A 14,669-nucleotide genomic window follows, 5' to 3' on the forward strand; every position below is an offset into this window, starting at 1 on the left:
ACCCTGCACCTTATCACGTTATCACGTTATCTCCCTCACCGTCCCTCCCTTCTGCCATCATCCATCTAATCACTCATCTCATACACTTCATTCTTTCTTACTCATCCTTCCCATCCCACTCGACAGATCCAACGCCACGGCGCGCGCTTCCCCACCGTAGGCGCCAACGAACGAATCCAGGGCGCACTAAGCCGTTTACAATCTGCGCATACGTATCTAGATCCTCGGTTGGAGTTTTTGAAGGAGTATGAGTACCCCTTGGGTGTGAATGAGTTGGTTCCGTTTGGGGCTTTTCAGTGCGTGTCTTGATCTTTGGTTTTGTTGCCTTTCCCTTCATTTAGTTCTCAGTTCTTTCCTTGATATACTGACTTAAAACCTACTGGCGCACCGAACAGATCTGCGGAAGCTGGAGCCAAGACATGGGAGCGCTATCGAAAATTGGTGCGGAAGGGTAAAGCCGGGCTCCCATTCGTGCGAGCGTCTGGGTCAGAGAGGGTTATTGATTCTGCGACCAACTGGACTGCTGGTAAGACAACCAACCCCACGATCACTTTCTGTCAGTGCAAAGATGGATTGACGCCTATCTCTCAAAGGCTTCGCGGACGCTAATAACAACATCTTCGAACCTAAACTGGCTGTAATCATCCCCGAACACGTCCGTTCTCCCTTGCATTCTTCACACCTGCCTTTACTCAATCCACTCCAGCTCAACGACACCCTCGAAGACCACATGTGCCCCAACGCCGGTACACCCGAGCCTCAAACAGCCATCTGGACCGAAATCTTCGCCCAACCTATCGCAGACAGGCTTAACGCCCTCGCACCGGGCGCCAACCTCAGCGCAGCGGACGCCGCTTCCCTTATCCCCCTGTGCGCATTCGAGAGCGTGGCGATGGAGCGTCCGAGTCGGTTTTGTGCGTTGTTTAGTGGGGAGGAGTTTGAGGGGTACGAGTATTTGGCTGATTTGGAGAAGTATTATAATCGGGGGTGGGTTATTTTCCCTCGCTGTACCGTAATTGTGGCTGAGTATTCCAATTCCCTGGTTATACAGACACGGCCAACCCCTCGGTCCAGTCCAAGGTGTCGGCTACATCAACGAGCTCCTCGCACGACTCACCAACACGCCCGTGCACGACCATACATCCACCAACCGCACGCTCACCAGCTCCCCACACACCTTCCCCCTCGACCGCACCATCTACGCCGACTTTAGCCATGATAACCTCATGGTTGCCGTGTTTAGCGCTATGGGGCTGTTTAGGCAGGACCCGGAAGGGAGGAATGGGGAGGTGGATGGGCATTTGGATCCGGAGAGGATGGATCGGAGGAGGACGTGGGTGACGAGTCGGATTACGCCGTTTTCGGCAAGGATGGTGGTGGAGAGGATGACGTGTCGGGGGAGGGTTGAGGGGCGGGTTGGGGAGGAGGACCAAGAGGTGTTCAATGGATTCATCGATGAGGAGGAGGATGAAGATGATAGGGTAGAAAGAGTGACGAAAGGAAAAGCGAAGAGGAGAAGGAACTATGTGAGAGTCCTCGTCAATGACGCCGTGCAGCCTCTGGAGTTTTGTGGAGGGGATGGGGATGGGCTGTGTACGTTGGAGAGGTTTGTCGACAGCCAGTGGTATGCAAGGAAGAGCGGTGATGGGGATTGGGAGAAGTGCTTCGAGGGGGTGGAGCGTGAAGGAGATTTTTGAACAGATATCGCGAAGGTAGAGGATACCAGCGGGCGAACCAAGCCATCACGAAGATTATGCGTAAATTATATCCTGGGGTTATTATGTAGATGTATGTATATGTGGTACCTTTCTGTTGTCGTGTGTGCTCTCGCATTGTTCTCCAACTGGCTCCTAGTTCACAAAGGTCGTCTTCACTCTTACATGACAGGTGAGTTTGAAATTGAGCCCGCTGTAATTCCTATTCAATGTCTAAGGGCAACCTAGGGAAGCCATTTCAAGTTCCCGCACGACGTCCAGACAACCATGGAAACGACTCCCAATTAGCATTCTGCAGCTACACCAGTACCGTTACACTAGCGTCGGCCACCGTACAACAGATTATGATTATGAATACAACAACAGAAGAAACTGCATACAAACACAACACGAGGACCCTGTCCTTCAATATACAACACGCTGTACGCCGGTGGGCTCCATGCCCACATCCCATCACGGCTGGAGAATATACCGCTAGGTCTTGCGAACCCACTGGGGGAAACTAGAGCTTGGCGGCCTCACTCCTATCCACCCGCCCCTGTATTTCTCTGTCTTTCCGCTGTTCAGCCTTTGCCCACTCCCTCAACTCCTTCCGAAGGATCTTGCCAGTAGCGCTACGCAACAGCTCGTCAACTCTCCAAACTCAAGGTCACCGAAAGGGTTTTCCTCACCTTTTTGGAACATCTGGGATGGCAATAACACCTAGGAAACAGAAAGAACGCACATGTGTTAGGGACGAAAGGAGGATAGGAAAGGAGGTTAATAACGTACCACCACGCAAGAATTTGTAATTGGAAACATGGCCTTCAAACCATTTTGCGAGACGGAGTTCGAATGCCTTCTTCAAGGTCGGCGATTTGAGGATGTCAGCGTTTGCAGGACGAACGTAGGCTCTAATCGAGTAGGATATTGTCGTTAAGAGGTCGGCAGCAGGCGAGGTCATGGACGAAAACGAACCTGGGCAATTCGTTCCCGCTGTACACGTCCATAATCCCAATCACTCCCACATCCCCCACCTCTGGGTTTTCCATCAATACGCTTTCAAGTTCGGCAGGTGCGACTACAAAGCAAGAGCGTGAGCGATGAGCGACGAAGACGATCGTCGAAACAAGACGTACTCTGATGCCCCTTATACTTCAACATCTCCTTCTTGCGATCCATAATGTAGTAGTAGCCATCCGGATCCCGTCTCAACACATCGCCAGTCCTAAACCACCCGTCCCGAGTGAACGTCGAAGCGTTGGCCTGGGGGTTGTTCAGGTATCCTTTGGTGATAGTCGGGCCTTTCAGCCACATCTCGCCTTCCTCGCCGTCATTGGCGTCGCGGAATAAAGACCCATCGACGGAGGCCGTGGCTGTCGAAGTAGCGGTGGGCGAGAGCTCGACCATGATCCGCGCTTCGATGTTGGGCAGTAGTTCGCCTACACTGCCGAACTTGGAGAAAGCGTTCTCGGGGGCGACGATTTGGCATGGGCAGGTCGTTTCAGTCGAGCCGCAACCTGAAGGGTGGGGTTAGCAAGCGATAGCGGAAGCCAAGACTGAAGGACACGCACCTTGAATCAGGATAACGTTGGCCCCTTGTTTCTTTAGTTGGTCGAGGAATTTGTTGGCGAGGGCGAGTGAGAGAGGTGCAGCTCCTGACGCGATGTTGGTCAAGCTTCCGAGGTCGTATTTCTCGAGATCTGACGAAAGGATGAGTCAATCCGAAGAAAGTTCACAGACATTGCAGATATTCGTACCAGGGTACTCGCTCAAAGTTAAGAGAATCGGGGGAACAAGTAGGAGAGAGGTTATTCGATATGTTTGAACGGCTTGACAGAAAGCTTCGGACGAGAAACCTTGGTTCATCATCACCACTGGCTTGCCTCTCCGGAGGGGGTAATGGAGTTGCATTGCCAGGCCTGTTTGGACAATCAGTTGGTTGTCTGGCGGTACGATGCCAGCACGAGATCTCACCAAACATATGATACGCAGGGAGGACGGCCAAATATACATCATGGGACGTTTCACATCCCTTCCAGAGGGCCTGCGTCATTGGAAGAACCGTACAGACATTCTTGTGCGTTGTTTCGACACCTTTAGGTTTTCCCTGATAATACAGCGATGTCAGTAACCAATCAAAGTTACATTCGCCAGGGAAACTCACCGTAGTTCCAGAGCTGTAACAAATATAGACGGTTTCCTCAGCGGCGTCTCCGTCGAACCTCTCTGCGCGCTCCAGTTTCCCTCCCCGCACGAGCTCCACACAATCGTTTGCATTTGTCGCGAGGTTGGACTTTGAAGTGGAGGTTTGCGGTGGAGGGCTGACATAGTCGCCAAGATCGTCGATGACCCAGATGCGCGGGTCCCGTTCCCCTTTTGATTCCTCTCCAATCAGAGCAAACATGTCCTTGACGACGGGCACCAAGTGCGAAGCGACAAGAATGACCCGAGGCTTACTATCGAGATACTGCCAGGACAGCTCGCGCGGAGTGGCGCTGCATCCAGCGAACGAAATCTTGAGGCCTGCTGCAACGCATCTGGGGAGAGGGGCCGGTTAACGCGCACGGGGTCTCAGAGGATCAGAAAGAACGCACCCAAACAAAGCGAGGGGCCAGGACAGAGAGTTAGGGCTCATAAGCATCACCGTGTCCCCTCTCCGAAGCGAAAGGCGGTTTCGCAGACCCCATGCGAATTTGAGGGAGTAAGTTTTCACTTGTTCTCGAGTAAGAGTTTGACCGGTCGAGGCGTCGATGTAGGCCGGTTTGGCTGGCAAAGCACCTTCATTCATGTACTGGTCTTCGAAGAGATAGGTGAAGACAGATTTCCGAACCACCGGCACGGGAGGTGCTCGAGAGCGATATACTGTGGCAGGCGTCATATTGTTGGCCGAGAGATGGCGAGTTTGAACAACTGTAAGTGCGGGGAAGTATGTGAGCACGGGAAGAAAGACGGGGAAGAGTATTGAAGCGAACCACAAACAACTCAGAGATTTTATATCACGTTGGGTAGCCAGCTGAATGAAGATCCCCACATACCGCTTGGCCGACTGGTCCCGGTAGGTGATTCCGGGCTGAGAACCCTGATTAGAACAGAATTTATGTTCTCTCCTTGAAGTCTTGGGTATTAGTGAACACAACATGAGGCAGCGGGAAGCCACGCGTCCCCATTATGAAGTATTTTGGTCATAGTTCCATGAGAATGTCCGCCTCGCTTTCGTTATGTAGGGGATGGCCGGAACGAGATGGTTTGTTGGGGGAATCGTAGGCGAAGTGTAATCACCACGTGCTCCTGGGCCTATTTTTTGATTGAGAGCAAGGTAGAGATGTCGTGGAGCTCAGTTTTGCGATGCTTGAAAGGCACTCGACAGTGGTGAGAATGAGTTTCGCAGAGAAGGCGGTGGTCAGATAGAGGAACGGATACTGATCAAAGGCACCGTGCGACTTTCATAGTCTCCGTTGCTGACCTAATCGCCAGAGATGAGAAGTCGATCTCTTGGCTGAAAAGGTCAGCTCAGGACTGACGGTTCCCACGAGAAGAAGGCCCCTTAGCCTAATTATGTTGGCATGGCCCAACATGCCTAACCGGGAGGCTTGGCACCGGCGAAACACACCAAAATCCCGATTAGGAACCGGCAGCAGGTGCCACCGCAGACAGGGTGGAGGGTCGGGAGGTGGGTAGACGGTCGGTAACCTCTCGACACCAGTCGGACGGTCGGTTGAGCGGCCGGTTGCATGGTGCACCAGGAGGTACTATTATTAGACTGGTCCTGTCATAAGTCATGTCATCCCCCTTGTACAAACTACCATGTGACAGCGCCAGTTATATCTTCTAGACAAGAGAGCTTCCTTAAATGGACCGCTATGTCGTGGCAAACCGCGTATGTTTTTTTCAGCCTAAGTCAAGAAAACGGGTATATTGCGAACGGTCATGACAGCGACAAGGTAGAGTAAGGTACAGAGTGTGTATATGTGATGTATGCGAGAGCAAAGACGGTCAGAGACGACGAAAACTTAAGAAACACGACAGGGTTATAAGACGCAAGAATCAACGAGGCGGAGAAGATGAGGACACAAGATAAGATAAAGAGAACGGGATCAAGATGACGGGCCGGCCCCCGAGCCCCCAGCGCCTGGGCCAAACCCGCCGCCGAAGTGTTGGTTTTGCTGGTGGAACATGTTGAGCAACAACAAATTGGGGTCAAGTCCCATGTTGGATGCTGCCTGAATGAGTGAAGGCTGCTCGACACCAGGGGTCAGGTATCCGGTAGGCAAGCCTCCACCTTGAGAACTCTGTTGTTGGAGCAGCAGGTGCTGGAGAAAGCCGAGCGCCACGGGGTTGATGGAGGCGTTCGACGCGGCCGACGGTGTCACCACGTTGTCGGTGGATGCTGGAGTAGGGAGGGGCGCCGATGCCTGGGGAGCGATGGGAGCCGGCGGGATAGGTCCCGGTGCGACGCCAGGCGTTGCGTGAGTATTGGGAGCAGGCCAATGCCAGGCGGGGTTGCTCGGCGCGGCCGACGGTGTCACCACGTTGTCGGTGGATGCTGGAGTAGGGAGGGGCGCCGATGCCTGGGGAGCGATGGGAGCCGGCGGGATAGGTCCCGGTGCGACGCCAGGCGTTGCGTGAGTATTGGGGGCAGGCCAATGCCAGGCGGGGTTGCCCTGGTGAGGAAGAAAGCCCACAGGAGCGGCAGGCGTTGAGGCGAAAGATTGCATCGACAACGAATTTTGGAGAGGTGGCGGCAAAGGTGTGGGGGCAAGGGTAGGGGTCATACGAACCTTCTTGGCGTCGCTTCCCTCGAACCCGACGCTACCGGAGCGCTTATGGTTGCCGAAAGGAGACATTGCGGCGGGGACGGAGGCTGGTGCGGCGACTGTGGAATGGGCGATCTGAGTGACAGGTGGAGCCGACACCGGTTCAGGCGTGGGGGTTTGAGGCGGCGCCAGTGTGGGAGCAGGTGTGGGGACGACAGTAGGGACATGCGTCGGTGCTAAACTCCCCGACGCAGGAGCTGGTTGAAGTGCCGGTGTATTGGCACGTTGTTGGATGCGAGCGTGCTCGTTTGGCAGTACAGTGGACTCCGAAATTTGAGTAGGCGCTGGGAGGGGAGCTGTCGGCGCTGTGGTTGTTGAAGGTGGAGCTGGCGTCGTGTGGACAGGGGTCGGCACTGGCGCTGAAGAGGGTGTTGGGTTCGGCGCGGCGGGTGACTCGTCATCGGAGTCCTCAATCTCGACGATAGTACTCTCCCGCACGATGGCATGAAGGCCGTCCCAATCCACGGACAAGTCCGCAAATTGGCGGCGACCCCTCGCCAGAGGCCAGGTGAAGGGGTCCATTTCAGTGACGCGGAGTTTGGAAGCTTCGACCGCGACTTTTTCAGCTGGGGTTAACAGAGGGGCGGCGGTGATAATCACAGGCTGCCGATTTGCTTTCATTTCTGTCAAGGACGCCATCAGAACCAAACTCACAAGCCAAGTAAAAACAAAACGTACCGACGGGATCCCCGCGCTCGAGGATCAAATTCCCCCCAGGCATCTGGACGCGCTCCATGAAAATGTTTCTCTGGGCAGCCGGGACACCCTTCAAGCCCTGCCCGTTCTTTCCACCCTTCTCCTCCTCCCCCGGCAAACCCAGAAACCCAGGCGCGGGGTAGTTCCTCAAGCACCACCCAGCCTCGCCCAGTTTTGAAGGAAGTTGCTTCCACATAACGTTCGCAGAAGGAGGGCAGCCGAGGTAATCTAGAAAGCAGGGTCAGTCGGACATATGAGCTGCAGAACGAAAGGACACTTACTCTGTACAGCAGTGAAGACGTCCCTCATAAAGTCGTAGGAACCGGCGGTGTTTCGCGGGTTCTTGATCACAATGGTATTGGGCATGACGTCGAACTTGACTTGGCGAACTAACGGGGTGGGCTGGTGGGCGGTGACACCTTTTGTGGCGGGATTGACCGACGAGCGGACAGGCTTGGCAGCTGCGGAAGAAGGATGCGAACCGACGGACGAGGACTGGGGCGTGCTGGTCGGCGGCTTCAGATCCGACTTGAGCGACGAGTGGACTGTTTTGGCGGCTGCCGATGAAGCAGCCGACCCCACAGACGAGGACTGCCGGGCACTGATGGACGTCTTTGCCGATAGAGAACTCCCCTCTGCCTTGGCGAGGGCGATAATGTTCTCTCTCACGTTCGTGCGAACGACACCCTTGAGGGACCCTGTGGACTTGTTATTGTTACTGAACCCAATGAAAGACGTAAGCCACCACAAGTCAAAGCGAGACAACAGGACAATTCACTTACCAGACGTAGAGGCGCATCAGACCTGTAAGCTCGTCCTTCGAACAACCCAACATGTCTTTGAAGAACTGGGGACAGGGGTAAGTGGGGTTTGTCGGGGCTAGAATAATAGCACTCTTACCCCTTCCAGAGTCGGAGTAACCGCGATGTGAACGATGCCTTGGTCTTGATGGATCGAGGTGCCCACGGTGATGAACATAGACTCCAAGTTATGCTTCTCGCCTTCCGCGACGGTCTTATCCGCGATGGCAGTGAAATTCTCGAAATACTTCTCGCGGGCCTGAAGGGTCTGATTGGGCCCGTCAATAGCCGACAGGGTCTCCCAGATCCCGAGTTTCCGCTCGAGAGTTCCAGCCTTCTTCGACTTGCGATAGTTTTCGTTAGCTACGGCTGTAGTCAGTTTTATGGTGTCAGAATACGAACCAACTTCACTCACCAACATCCGGGGAGACCGTCACAGGTTTCTCCCTGTTCTCCCCCTGGAACTTGATAAGCGAGCGGAACTGGTTGTAGGGGTTGGGTTTGCGAGGGGTTGCGAGATATTCCGAGTGATAGCGGGAGATAAGGTTTTCGACTGTGTTCCCGGTTTCCAGCGCGCATTGTTCAAAGCAGTCCTTGAAGACGTTGAAATCGGCAACGAGACGCTTGTCCTGCCCTTCCACCACAGGGATGGTGATGGACCCGTCCTTTATCCACTTCTGAAAGGCCAATCCCATCTCCTTAGGCGTGTGGCCATGTTTAACGCCAATCTCGGCAAACGCGGCCAGTGATGACTCGAACAACTCGAGTACCCGTGCGCGACTCTCCTCGGTAGGTCGGCCCTTGCGCGGCGCGGAGGTGGACTTTGACGAATCACCGCGAGTTGACGACTGGGGGGCTTGAGGTGCTGGCGTCGACAAGGAGCCTGATGACGCAGTCGAAGAGAGCCGAGAGGAGGGTGTTGGCGTGCCTGGAGAACCTTCGGCAACCGAGGAGTGGGCAGTTTGGCTCAAGGTGGTGCTTGGAGAGGGAGACGGTTGGAAGAGAGGTTGGAGGAGAGGTTGGAGGAGCGGGTCCAACCGCGTAAGGGGTTCGACGATGGCACCCAACGGTACCACCGGCTTTACCAATGGATGAGGGGGTGGGAGCTTCCCTGCAAGAGGTGGAAAAGACTTGGGGGCGAGGGGAACAGCTGGAGCTGGTGGGGTGGGGACGTCGACCTGCATAGCATCGTCCTCGTTGTCGATTGGGTTGATGAAGGGATCGACGTTAAACGGGTCGTTGTCGTCAGGTGGCGCACCCGTTGGACCAGGCGTCGCGCCAGGTAATGCCGACGGGGTTGAGGGCGGGGAAATGGTAACAGCCTGGTTGAGCGCTTCAACCAGGCCCTCTGGGTCGCCTCCTAAGTACATGTCGATCATTTGGGCACTGGATGTGTGCTGGGGCATTACGGAGGCCGCCGGGGTCAATGGCTGCGTCGAAACGTCGGGACTCGCGATGTCTGCGGAGGTTGAGACTGTCGCCACAGGCGCTGGTTTTTTGGGTTTAGCACGCCGCTTCGTAGGTAGTTCCAGAGCCGTAGGCTCCAGAACAACACCCATTTCGCGCATGGCGGAACGGGTTGGACGCCTGTCGGGCGTCATGGAGGGAGGTGCGTTTTGGGTCATCTGGTATACCACCAGTCAGTTGGCACAAGTTCACAGAGCACCTTCAATGAAACAACATACCAAATTCCTTCTTTCAAGAGCGAAGTTTGAGAATTGGGAGATTCACAGGTAGGCTGGGAGAGATAAAGACTGAACGCGCAACGAGTCGAGGGTCCCAGTGTCTCCAGAATTCCAGATGTGTGCAATGAGGCGTATGACATCTCAGCCTGGGTCTTCGGGAAATCGAGGTTAGAATTCTCGGTGAGATGACGCCTGACTGCCCGATAACTGGAGGACACTACTCACCTGGCTCGGGGAAGGTATTCATAACCGGCCTATTCTGGAAAGGTGTCTCGTTTCCCCTTCATATAACCCGCCCAACCCTTGATACTTGAAGCCATCTGTTGTCTCCATCTTCCTCAGCGATGACCTCGAGGAACGACGTGACCATTCGACTTTTTCATGGTCTAGAGGACCTCTGGAACATACTACTTCCTCCACACATACACCCAGGGCGTCCGATGTCGAAGACAGATTGGTTGCTGGCGAAGAAGACGGCGAGAGAAGAGCGGGGCATGATAGGCACCGGTGATGACAACGACGACAGATATTTGGCTATTCGTGGGTACGGCGTTGGAAAAGCGGAGGAGATCGAGGAGAATCGAGATGTTGAGCGAGCTGTTGTCGTGGCCGGCGACCTATTCAAGCCTTACGATTACCATTACGACGTTCTCGAAGTCCTGAAATTTCTCATGCCAACCCTTGCGTGCCTCCTCGAAGACCGCGATGCTGCCGACGGAATTGTGAATCTGTCACCAAAAAAGGTTATATTTTGGGCACGAACAGAAAGGATTCTTGACCTGTACCTGACAGAGCAACTGGTTGGACCAAAGACTTCCTACGAGGATCGAATGGTGGTGAGTCGCTTGTCGACAGCTTGCGCGGTTGGGATTTACGTGTTCACGGGCCTCCCGATTTTGTCTTCGCAGTACTACAAGACATTCCTGGAGGAGGGCGCGCGAAACATGATCATCGGAAGAGCTATTCTGAAGTCGCACAGAAAGAGGTCGATGGAGGAGGACACAGAGTACATCGTCCATTACCGACATAAGGTTTGTGTGGCGCCGAATCTTGCCACGTAAGGTTACTGACTCCATATAGAAGTTCATAGATCATTACCTTGTTGATGCAGAGTGGCGGCTGGCTAAGCGCCGGGAAGAGGTACGCCTTCGCCTCAATTGGCATTCCTACGCGGCTTCTCTCGGGAGCAGCAGTGAGTTGCCATCATGCTCCCGTAGAACGTGCCAGTGTGTAGAAAAGATTGGGAAAACTCGTTATTGACAGGTGTTTAAATGATGTATGGACAAGAAGATATCATTATTACAAGAGGGTGTTACAAAATTAGGTATATGGGGCCACAGCTACTTTGATAAGCTTATCTACTCGAGGACAATGGGAGCGCCACGTCGGTCACCAAGTCCATCGTACGGCTCGTCACCAAGAACAAAGGGGTCGTCCTTGGAACCGGACCCGGTGACCACGGTGGGTGCAGAAGTTCCGGCGGTCTTGGCGCGTTTGATGTGATGCCCGTCTTCACCATCACTGTCCTCGGAGTCGGACTCGACCTCGATAGAGACCCGCTTGAGGGAGGTGGCCGACACCCTATCCGGGTCGTCGAGTTGACCGAGAACATCGGCCTGAGGTTGACGAGTAAGCCCAAGAAACAAGAATAACAACGCAAGGATAGAGTAACACTTACCGCAACAGTGCCGAACTCATCCGACGGCCTCATTTTGATAATCTCTTGCCACGCAATGGGGAGATTGATCTTTTGTGTGGTCATGCGCAACCAATTCATTTTGTTTTTGATCGTCTGCGTAAATGTGTGAGTTAAAATAAAGGGGAAGCAAGTACGAAGGCAGGGACTTACAATTTCGAGAAGATCGTTCGCTGTCTCCCACTCCTCCGTCGAGGCAAACCGTTCACGAGCATGTCCCCAACGCGCGCGATAATGTTGATAGAGCTTGAAGAGGAACCAGGGACCTTCTCCCGCATGAGCGGCCACTCGGTAGAAGGGGGCGTGGAGACGAAGAAAGTCGAACTGCTGTCGACCAACTGTGCGTCCGGGGAGGTCAGGGTAAATGCTGGGATGGGCCATGGAGGTAGTTGGTGTCTTGCGAGGGAAGAGGTCGAGAGTTGAGTCCAAGGACGCCCCTTTTAAGTGGAAGCAATCGCCCCAACAGGACGTTGTCATCCCGCGACCTGAACTTTATCGAGATTTACCTTCGGTGAGCTGCCTTGCCTGTCCAAAACCTCGCTTGACGTGGAGACGTACGAATGCTGTCAGGCGCACGAAGTCGCCTTCCCCTTCTAGAACACTCATGTCTCTGTTAGGAAGGAGGGACCTCTGGAACGCAGAAAAACATTTGGTCGATTTCTCCTCCTCTGTCCAGGGAGGACGCCAAGTGACTTGCGGATTTTAAGACAGATTTAAATTCTCTTTCGAACGGTACCACTCGCGCGTTGTAACTCCTCCATCTTCCGAGGTCCGACGAAGGACTGGGTTCCGGGCCATTCCCTTTAAGTCGTTAACACTGTAAGCTACGAGGGTTCCCTTCTTTCCCTCCATCCTCCCCGCCCATGTCCAAGACCAAAGCTCAGCTGAAGGAACAGAAGCGAGAGAAGAATAGGAGGAGCTATCACAAGTGTGTCTTCGTTGTTCTAACTTCTTTCCCTGCAGGATGGGGCTCACTCGGGTCTAGGAATAAAGATTCCATTAATGCTCGAAGAAGAGAGAGATACAAGGACAACAAGGGAGCTACAAAACAGGGAAAGCTCTCTAAACCGAAGAAATCAGAAAGCTCCCCTGCCGCAAAAGCTACGCCCGTCGTAAACCGTCCCCCGGAAACGCCAGTGTCTAAAGAAATGTGAGTGTCGGTCTCGTAAAGATAGCGACCCCTAATTGATGTGACTTAGGCGCCTGTCCAAACTTCGCGTACACCATGCATGTGAGAAGGTTCGGGAACTTGGGAAACGGGTCACGTACCTCTGCGGCCGCTCACCATTGGAGTTTTTGGAGACTGTCTGCACCAATTTCATTAGCAATCGCACCGTGGATGCCAGCGCTGCTCGAAAGACCATAGCTATCCACTACGAGAAGTTTGCCGCGATTCGGGACCAAATCGCAGCGCACCAGGCGACTGTGCTGGAGCTGGAGGGCATCTCAGACTCGTGGAGGGCCATTGAATCGCTGATGGAGCCGGTGCGCAAGATATGTAACTCGTTGGACGAAATTGAGTGCGAGGCGGGCATCGACGCTGATCTTCTGATTGACGACTTCAATACAGGCGAGCTCGGTTTTCAAAAGGATGTTATTGAATTGCCCAAATATTAATTTAGTCCTTGCTTAACTGTAATGCTATTGAATGCGAAGGTTACATAGGTTTGCGAGGTATCAAAAGCATGTGGTGATAAACGAACGCGCGGAACGCCGGCAAGTGCACCTGTGCGAGTTGCGTTGTGTGGAACCCCCTCAAGATCGCAGCAATCTGCGCAAGAACCCATAACCCCCCACTGATAGAATCCTCCTGCAGCTCTCGAGTACTGGCTGGGTTAATTTCCCAGTGCTCCCCTGCCCCAAGACCGATGCGATGTTGATGAATCTCTGCTGCGTGCACGAGATGATTGACGAAGGTAAGTATTTCCTAAGGGAACATTCGTCAGTCGTTGCCGGGGAGTGGAAGGGGGGTATCTACCGGTATCTCTCTTGTCCAGGGCGCCTTAGCAGCTAGGCTATCGAACAAGATTATTCGTCGATGGCTGGGGTAAATGGCACACACAACCCAATGATCTTGTCGATGGATCGGGAGTATCCATACCTGTTTGCACCAGTATTTGGTGTGATTTGTCTGGTCCCACGTATACAGTAGCGAGCACTGACTTCGAACTGCAAGGATGTCAAATGATGAAAAAACGGCGCAGTTACTGCTGTAGCCGGCGCTTGGCGTGTTGGGCTCGGCGAAAATGTGTTGCAGAAGTGCCCCGCCAGTGTTCACGGTGTCATCGTCCAATACGGCAGAGGGTGACGCCATGAGGTCAAGGGTTGCACGGCTCACCTCAATGAGCCCTTTCCGAACACCGATGCGAGCGCCGGTTTGTCGAATACAGTGCTCTGTGTCTGGGATTGAGGCTGGTAGAGAGCCGAGCAGGTCGAAGACGTCGTCGTCGCGAAGGATACCGGGCTGCGGAACATGGTTAGGTCTAGATAAGGCGGATTGATATGTGTCCTCTCACAGGACTGGCCCATAAGTACGTGAACTTGGGCTTGGAAACCTTGCGCGGTGGCTCATATCCTCCATAGATCTCTTCGTCATCAAGGATAGGTGTGGTATCGAGCGCAGGTTCGTGATCTGGAGGCGGCAACGGGTCGTGCTGAGTGGCTGGCTCGAATGCTGAAACTGTGGGCGTGATCCATCGAAGAGGGGCCGGATGGTCAACAGGTGCGACGACTTTGGAGGCCGCAATCTGCGCGTCAAACCGCACGGTGCTAGCGAAGGTGTTGGCCCAGCTCGCCTTGAGGGAGTACAGGTGGTCCCGGTAGATGACGAGCTCGAGTGCAACACTTTGCCCTGCGGGATTTTTTTTAATTAAAAACCAAACAAGTTAGCTTGCGTGACTGTAAAAGGAATTCGTGAAGGTGGACGTACCTGCTGGTTGCGTTAGGGCAAACTCGATATCTGCCAGCTGACGTCCGTACCACCGACAAAGATTGTCGGCTTCTATACCCAGGCGGTGGACCTCTTCTTGGCATCGGTCTAGTTTGAGCATCGCACGGATACCCTTGCGCACTTCGGCACTTGAGAACCATTTGGGGACCGGGAGGGGACTGTGAGTTGTCCAGACATCCTCCATGATATCGGAATGATCGCGCAGCTCGTCGAGATCGGTCGGAAGCTCTCGAGGCATGGGTATGTTGTATTTCCGGTTTGTTTAGTTTCTTCAGGTTCACAAGCTGGGTGTTGAACCGGCGAATTGCAGATTGGAGGGCCGGCTGGCGTT

General features: G+C 54.0%; 7 protein-coding genes across 7 annotated transcripts; 3 read left to right on the top strand and 4 right to left on the bottom strand.

Annotated features, from left to right (window-relative positions):
- Positions 1 to 247: 247 nt before the first annotated feature.
- Positions 248 to 1,697, top strand: CC1G_12581 (phytase; the record flags this gene model as incomplete). The annotated part of the gene is made up of 5 exons (XM_001839176.2): positions 248 to 264; positions 396 to 556; positions 594 to 655; positions 707 to 987; positions 1,052 to 1,697. The coding sequence occupies 5 exons, from the start codon at positions 248 to 250 to the stop codon at positions 1,695 to 1,697; spliced, it is 1,167 nt and encodes a 388-aa protein (XP_001839228.2).
- Positions 1,698 to 2,217: 520 nt separating this feature from the next.
- CC1G_12582 (AMP binding protein) lies at positions 2,218 to 4,575 on the bottom strand (the record flags this gene model as incomplete). The annotated part of the gene is made up of 10 exons (XM_001839177.1): positions 2,218 to 2,329; positions 2,387 to 2,417; positions 2,487 to 2,608; positions 2,673 to 2,775; positions 2,834 to 3,214; positions 3,269 to 3,397; positions 3,455 to 3,616; positions 3,672 to 3,804; positions 3,862 to 4,234; positions 4,292 to 4,575. The coding sequence occupies 10 exons, from the start codon at positions 4,573 to 4,575 to the stop codon at positions 2,218 to 2,220; spliced, it is 1,830 nt and encodes a 609-aa protein (XP_001839229.1).
- Positions 4,576 to 5,791: 1,216 nt separating this feature from the next.
- CC1G_12583 (hypothetical protein) lies at positions 5,792 to 9,608 on the bottom strand (the record flags this gene model as incomplete). Its single annotated transcript, XM_001839178.2, has 6 exons — positions 5,792 to 7,134; positions 7,190 to 7,435; positions 7,489 to 7,925; positions 7,990 to 8,054; positions 8,108 to 8,370; positions 8,423 to 9,608. 6 exons carry the CDS (start codon positions 9,606 to 9,608, stop codon positions 5,792 to 5,794), a joined length of 3,540 nt encoding a protein of 1,179 aa, XP_001839230.2.
- Positions 9,609 to 10,132: 524 nt separating this feature from the next.
- CC1G_12584 (hypothetical protein) lies at positions 10,133 to 10,967 on the top strand (the record flags this gene model as incomplete). Its single annotated transcript, XM_001839179.2, has 4 exons — positions 10,133 to 10,528; positions 10,601 to 10,723; positions 10,783 to 10,884; positions 10,956 to 10,967. 4 exons carry the CDS (start codon positions 10,133 to 10,135, stop codon positions 10,965 to 10,967), a joined length of 633 nt encoding a protein of 210 aa, XP_001839231.2.
- Positions 10,968 to 11,050: 83 nt separating this feature from the next.
- On the bottom strand, positions 11,051 to 11,769 carry CC1G_12585 (hypothetical protein; the record flags this gene model as incomplete). The annotated part of the gene is made up of 3 exons (XM_001839180.1): positions 11,051 to 11,308; positions 11,371 to 11,484; positions 11,542 to 11,769. 3 exons carry the CDS (start codon positions 11,767 to 11,769, stop codon positions 11,051 to 11,053), a joined length of 600 nt encoding a protein of 199 aa, XP_001839232.1.
- A 482-nt stretch (positions 11,770 to 12,251) lies between these two features.
- Positions 12,252 to 13,005, top strand: CC1G_12586 (hypothetical protein; the record flags this gene model as incomplete). Its single annotated transcript, XM_001839181.1, has 3 exons — positions 12,252 to 12,316; positions 12,374 to 12,538; positions 12,588 to 13,005. 3 exons carry the CDS (start codon positions 12,252 to 12,254, stop codon positions 13,003 to 13,005), a joined length of 648 nt encoding a protein of 215 aa, XP_001839233.1.
- Positions 13,006 to 13,045: 40 nt separating this feature from the next.
- Positions 13,046 to 14,576, bottom strand: CC1G_14732 (hypothetical protein; the record flags this gene model as incomplete). Its single annotated transcript, XM_002911257.1, has 4 exons — positions 13,046 to 13,315; positions 13,727 to 13,852; positions 13,905 to 14,239; positions 14,318 to 14,576. 4 exons carry the CDS (start codon positions 14,574 to 14,576, stop codon positions 13,046 to 13,048), a joined length of 990 nt encoding a protein of 329 aa, XP_002911303.1.
- Between the last annotated feature and the right edge of the window lie 93 nt (positions 14,577 to 14,669).

The sequence above is a fragment of the Coprinopsis cinerea genome, assembly GCF_000182895.1.
Source record: "Coprinopsis cinerea okayama7#130 chromosome 5 map unlocalized cont3.5, whole genome shotgun sequence".
In the NCBI taxonomy this organism is placed as follows: domain Eukaryota; kingdom Fungi; phylum Basidiomycota; class Agaricomycetes; order Agaricales; family Psathyrellaceae; genus Coprinopsis; species Coprinopsis cinerea.